This window comes from Brassica napus, chromosome C3 (genome assembly GCF_020379485.1).
Source record: "Brassica napus cultivar Da-Ae chromosome C3, Da-Ae, whole genome shotgun sequence".
Lineage (NCBI taxonomy): Eukaryota > Viridiplantae > Streptophyta > Magnoliopsida > Brassicales > Brassicaceae > Brassica > Brassica napus.
In genome coordinates, this window is record NC_063446.1 from 50546468 (window position 1) to 50553205 (window position 6738).

General features: G+C 47.5%; 1 protein-coding gene across 1 annotated transcript; it reads right to left on the minus strand.

The window, feature by feature from the left end:
• Window positions 1-2391: 2391 nt before the first annotated feature.
• Window positions 2392-3350, minus strand: LOC125583147. The gene is made up of 2 exons (XM_048749733.1): window positions 3054-3350; window positions 2392-2997 (listed from the first exon to the last, which is right to left on the minus strand). Exons 1-2 carry the CDS (start codon window positions 3348-3350, stop codon window positions 2392-2394), a joined length of 903 nt encoding a protein of 300 aa, XP_048605690.1.
• Window positions 3351-6738: the final 3388 nt, after the last annotated feature.

A 6738-nucleotide genomic window follows, 5' to 3' on the forward strand; every position in this document is an offset into this window, starting at 1 on the left:
GCCTGCAGCAGCCGGAGCAATACAAGACCGTGAAGACTATTGAGGCTGAGCTTCTTGGTCTCCCTGCTCCTTGCTTTGATGATGAGCCGCAGGTTCCTGAGAGGGATGGTGCGCTGGAGCCTGCTGACGATCCTCCTACCAACTGACCTTCTTGTCCCAGAACTCTTACCCCCGTGAAGGGGTTTCTTTCATTTTGTAGTTTCCCTTGATAAGGGTTGAAAACTTTGAACCAGGCCTTTGTGCCTCTTTTGTTTTGTTGAACTGAACCATGGCCATGTTGTGGCTTTATGCTATTCAGATTTGCATCTTTTGATTGCTTGCTTGTCCTTCGTCTTCGGGATCTTTAGCTTTGTAGATGATACTCGTGTTGCTTCTGTGATTTTCAACAATCTTTCGAAAGTTTGCAGGTTGTTGAGTGACCTTGGGGTCTTGAAGCTTGACTCATGAGTTAGGATTGGAGAGCTGGTGAATACTGTTCAAGTGAGCTAAGCGTTGATTGCTTGAGGGTCTTTTACAGGACATGGGCCGCATAGGCTCTAGATGTTATGATCGTCGGAGGATCCATGGATCCTGGGTACTAAGGTTCCTTGGAACATCTAGGCCCTGGAATGATTAGGTGACTCTGTGGGTCTCGCATAATTGGATCACCTCTGGGACCCTGGAGTCACTTGGAGACTTTTGATAAGCTTAGGACTCGGAGGTCGTTTTAGGGAACCCGTGGGTTCTGGGCCCTGAGGTCTCTGGTAGGACGCGTGGTCTTTGGACCCTGAAGTCGTTTTTAGGAACCGAAGGGTTCTTGGCCCTGAGGCCTGTCTGAGCCCGGAGTTCTTTCTCAGAACCCGGAATTAAGGTCTTAAGGGGTCTGTATTCTGCCATCCTTGGTGAGGCCACTCTCGATACCTGTTGGGGTATCGCATTCTACCGCTCAGAAGCTGGTCACTATCGAGTTCCCGTGCTGCATGCTGCTTTCTGCAGAAAGCCACTATCAGGCCTAGAGGGTGCTAGTGTGGGTGAAAACCCAAGTACCAGGCTTTGCTGCTTTCCACTGGAGAAGCAGGATATTATAAGGGGCTCCCGGACTTTTGCACTTGCTCAAGGGAAATTATACATCGTGTCCCCTGTATTATTTTAGCACATAGCGTTTTAATACAGGTACTTTCACATTTTTGGTATTTTTGTTTGGGACCCCGATATGCATGAGGCTATACAGGGGTTTTAGGTAGTATTGACGGCATACTCGGGCTTGCGCAGACCCATTCCTACCTTATGTCTCATACCCGTTTTGTTTTTGCGTGGTCGTACCACTTGTCTTTAAGTGTTGGCCAGGATCGAAGGTCTCTTATACCTGATCCAGCTCGTTTGCCCCTTTAAGTATTATGGCGTTCCTACTACTCTTTTATAGCCGGAACTATTTTATTATATAAGCTTTGTCCGGAGACGTTTCAACATACATAGGAGTAGGAAAACATAATGCTTAAATAATAGATAAAATAATTAATAGAAATCATGGTCCGGAGACCGTACAAGTTATCAGCTTGCGAGGTACCCTGGTGGTTAGGCCATGTTTTACCTCATGTTGCTAGGTGATCTGCAGGGTTTGACTTGCTTTTGGGACGAGCGTCCTTGCTGGAGGGTTCCTCCTTCTTCGGTAGGGTTCTGCCTCTTTCATGCGTCTAGGGACCGCGGTCGAGACTCGTTTCGTGCCCCGGCCCTTAGTGTTCGGGGACCATTGTCTCATGTTGATGAAGGTTTGCAGCACTTCCATGAAACGTGTAGTCACATTCATCCACTGGAGCGACCAGGTTCGGAGGTTTCCTGTCTGGCTAAGTGTCTCCATCCTGCATTTGCGAGGTGCCCTTTGCTCCAGATCCGCCCGATGTACCCTCTGAGGAGGTCTCCTTGGAGTACTCGTGCCCCACTTGTTTATCTGCGAGACCACTGGCTGATATCTGATACAGTTCTCGGTGATTTTGTCTATGTGAGGCGAAGGACGAGGGTCCTGCGAGGACCAGGTCTTGCGAGCAGATGCAACTTTGAAGGGCTTCGGAGGAGACCATGCGGATCGGTCGACATAGGTACTCTGGGGATCCCTTGGGTTCTTGGAATGATTCAGGGTCCGCCTTCTCTGGAACGACCCCCAATTACATGTATCATTGACCTCTGATCCCTTGGTTCGCAGGGTCCGAGGTCTTCTCTGTAATTGCTATAAGACCTTGGTCTTCCTCTTCAGGGTGGTCTGGTAGCAGGATCGAGAGTTCTCCTGGTCTTCCCTAATTATTCTGATGCCCCAGGGTGTAGGGAACTTCACCATCTGATGAAGGGTTGAAAGGACTGCTCCCATGTCATGAATCCAGGGTCGTCCCAAGATCATGTTATATGCCGATTGGCAATCTACGACCAGGAATTTGGTTGACATGTTGACCCCTTCAGCGTATACTGGGAGGATAACCTCTCCGGCGGTTTGCTTGACCTTGCCGCTGAACCCGATGAGTGGGTTACCTTGTGCATGAGGGTGCTCTCCTCCAGCCCTAGATCTTGGTACGCCGTCTGGAAGATGATGTTGCTGGAGCTGCCGTTGTCTACTTGTATTCTTTTCACCAAGCAGTTTGCTACGGTGAGAGAGATAACTAGAGCATCATGGTGGGGAGCCAGGATCTTCTCTTGCTCCTTAGCTGTGAAGCTTATCTCGTCGGTGCTTAGAAGTAGGCGCTTCGGTTGGGTCGTTACCAGACCATGCTTAGCGTTACGGGTGCTTTTCTTTGCGGCTGCGTGGCTTACTTCTGAGACTCCGGATATGACATGGATCACCCGATCTTGGCGAGGTGGTGAGGCTGGTGCAGCTCCTTTGGATTTCCCTGCTGTCTCTTTGCTGAGGTGGGCCTTGGCTTTCTCTGAGAGGAATTCTCGGAGATGCCCCTTTTGGAGTAGTTCGTTGACCTCGATCCTCAGGGCGATGCAGTCTTCGGTTTTGTGGCCATGATCGCGATGGAAGTCGCACTAAAGTCCCGGGTTCCGGAACGAGTCAGGTGCTTTCATCTTTGAAGCCACTTAACCTGTTGGCCCATCTGTCTCAGTGCGTTGACTAGCTCAGGTGTTGATATTGAGAGATGGGAGATATCGGGCCAGGTAGATACCGACATCCCTTCTTCCTTCTCTTGTGGCCGGTACTGGAACCTGCCCCTGTTTCTACTACCAGAGTCCTTGGATCCCCTTTGGGAGGATCTTTCATCTCGGTCTCCTCGATCTGATTGGGCTGACCTTTGGTCCTGCGTTGGCTGAGCTTTGGCGCGGCTAGCAACATCTTCCTCCCACTTCACCTGCGCCCAGGCTCGGGACAACACATCTTCCATGGTCTTGCAAGGATACATGGTCAGCTCTTTGTATAGCCCCCCATCTGGAAGTAGACCTCTCTTGAAGGTAGAGATCACAGTAGGGATGCTGCATTTGGGGACCGCTACTTTCTCCTGGTTGAAGCGGGCTATGTAGTCTCACAGGGGTTCCACTCGATGCTGGAGGATCTCGTAGAGACCATCTGAAGTCTTCTTCAGGCTCCTACTGCTTGCGAATTGCTCCACAAATTTGTCGCTCAGGCCTGCGAAGGAAGATATGGACCTGGTAGGGAGATTGATGTACCATTGCAAGGCAGGTCCGATCAGAGTGGAACCGAACCCTTTGCACATCTTGGCTTCTCGGGACTCCTTAGGGAGTGCAACCGCCAACATCCTTTGCTTGAACTGTGGGATGTGATCGTCGGGGTCGCCAGTACCGTCATACGTCTTGATGCTAGGGAAGGAGAACTTTCTAGGCATCTCAACCGAGGCAATCTCTTCTGCAAAAGGGGTATCCGCGTAGGAATCAGGGTTGCTCCTTCGGATTGGGGGAGCTAGTCCTGGTAGGCGTTATACCATTGATTGCATGGCATCGAATCTCCTAGAGAACATCTGCTCTAGGTAGGCGGTTATGGGGGATTCGGTTGCTGCTTTCTCGGGTTCTTCCTTCCCAGGTTCTGGCTCGAAATAACTCTCCTCCAGATCATGGATTTGAGGATTCTCGGTCCCTTCCCGTGTTGCCCCAGCTATCCCAGATGCAGGAGGTGTGTCGGTGGTACCTTCTCCGGTGTTGGGCGTGTTCAGATTTCCCATAGGTTGAACCCGGGTGTTGAAGCAACGCTTCTTGTTACCTGCCACGTTGAGGGTTTGATTCTGGTTCCGGAGGGCAGTGTTCTCTGACTGTAGCTGGCTGAGCTTCTCGGCTCTTAGTTCCAAGTGTTTGGAGTGTTCGTCAATTCTTTCCTTCAGGCTCGGGACTTCTGAAGAGAGGTTGGAATTTTCTTCGGTAGTTCCTTGAGTTTGGTGTATGTCGGTTATTTTGCCTCGCAGGCCGTCTATTTGCTTTTGAAGCTCAGCTGTTGTTTGAGTAGCTTCAGGTAGTTCACCGTCGTGCTCACCCACCGTCATCGTCACGTAGTTAGATTACTCTCCTCCTTCTAGCGCCAAACTGTTAGGGGATTTTTGTGTAGGCTCTTTTTGAGTACTACGGAATGATGGATGAGCTGATATTTAGTATAGATTTTGGAGTAGTAAAAGAGATTATGACTTGAATAAGCGTTTATTAGATCGAACTAGAAGAGATTACAACGTATTGAGCAAGAAACCCTATTCTAGCCGTCTAATTCTAGCCTTCAAGTCTCCAAGAGTCAATCTCTTGCTTTAGGGTTTTAGTAGCTCTTATATAATCGTCTAGGAGTCAGTTTCATTAGGTTAAACTCTTCCATATTCGGAAATATGGAAGGCTTTCCTTGTCGGAAGTTTTCTATTTCTTGGAAGGGAGCTCGGTTCCAGGGACCGAGCTCGGGGTTCCTTCTAGCGGGGACCCGGAGAGTTCCCTTATCGGGGACCCGGAGCGTTCCCTTATCGGGGACCCGAGGTTCTGGGTTCTGCCTCGAGGCTGGAGGAAATGATACCGGGGTATTTTTCCCCAACAGGCATGTACCTGAAAATCCAAGAAAAAATTTTATGTGAGAAACTTAACAAAAATTAAATCAATAGGTGATCAAAGCTCCCTGGCAATGTCGCCAAATTTGATATCACTCAAATTACCACAACTCAGCAATCTATAGTTAGGGCAAGTTCTAGGTAGCTAATCTAGAAACAGACATTAATGAACAATCCTAATGACAATTACCACAACTCAGCAATCTATAGTTAGGGCTAATCTCTCATAACCTATTTAAACCCTAAATCTAACAGTAGAACTACTCAGACATGGCCAAACAATTCATGAAAGCAATTAGGTTAGAAAACTTCATAGAATAGTAAAATAGATATTAATGGAGTTCCAATCACAAATTATAACTTTGGATCTTCTCTCCAATCTATCACAATCCTAAAACCTTTTTCTGAAAGTAATAAAACTAAAAATACAGAAAAGCACACTTTGCCTCTAACATGGTGGAAAAGTTTATATAGTTAGGTTAAAACTCGTCAGGGGTAATCTTGTAAATTGGTGAAGGCTTGGGCTTCAAGTTGGCTGTGACCAAACAGGCTTTCTTCGCGCTTCGCTGTCGATCGTTGTTCAAGTGTGAACATCGATCGATATTCCTCTTCCAATATCGACCGATGGTCGAGCTCGATGGCCATCTCGGGTGCTTGCTCCAAATATCTCCAAAATGCTTCAAAATCATCACTTATCTCCAAATCACTCCTAATCTAATAAATATAATAAATAGACTCTATAATATAATAATATATAGTAAAAACACCTATAAACCATAGACGAAAATGGGTCAAATCCATGGTCTATCAATCGTTGTTTATTTTGGGAACTCACTGAGTAATTTCGATTACTCATCTCCTCTTCTTCTATGCAGGTAACCTTAGGTGGGAAGCTTAGAGGGCAGCGGAACGTTAGGCGACCGGTGTTGATTTGGAGTGGCATAAGCATAAGCAAGGACAAGCTTTTGAATGTATAATTACTTTTTTTTTTTTTGGCTCTAGGCCGAGTGCTCAAACTCTGATATTTTGTATTGTATTTTTGTAATGACGCTTTCCACCTTTAATAAATAAAAGTTTATTTATATTCGTTGTTGTGTGTTGAATAATATAAGACCTTGTCCGAGTCGACACAACTCGACAATCATGGTACGGGTTGAAAAGCCTTAGGCCATGGTCTCGAGGACATAGCGAACCAGAACGGGATGGTCGACAGTCCTGACTTGTTCTCGATTCTTGGTCGACCTGATCCGGTGAGCTATTATTGTGGCGCACCCGGGTCTTCTTGGGCTAGTCTGGCCTAGGTCGGTCCGGGGGTGCTACAAACGGTGGTATCAGAGCATGGTTTCTGACCATGCTCATAAACCGCAACGTTTTTATGTTTTATCGAGTCAAAATGAGTCGCTTATGCCACATTAGGAAACCGGTATGTGCCACTTAGGGGTATTAGGATTAGAAACGAGGATTAGAACTTTAGGGGAGATTTAGGATTAACCCTTATATCAATGCAGATGTCTAACCAGGGTTCAGGAGCAGGCGAGTCGTTCGGAACGTCGGATCATGATGGGTCGAGGTACGCAAACTACCACAACTTTTGGGATGTTCCAGATTCGACAAATCGGACATGCGACAGTGGACCAAGGCCTATGGAAGGCGTGGACCGTGCACACAGTGAGGAGAATGTATATCCGAACCATTTGTTGGACTGCAGCGACCTCATTCATCTCATGCGAACTCTGAAGGATCT

Coding starts and splice junctions, on each gene's coding strand:
- LOC125583147 (XM_048749733.1), bottom strand. CDS start 3,350: ATGGAAGATGTGTTGTCCCGAGCCTGGGCGCAGGTGAAGTGGGAGGAA. Junction 2,998..3,053: donor TGAGACAGATGGGCCAACAG/GTTAAGTGGCTT, acceptor CCGGGACTTTAG/TGCGACTTCCATCGCGATCA.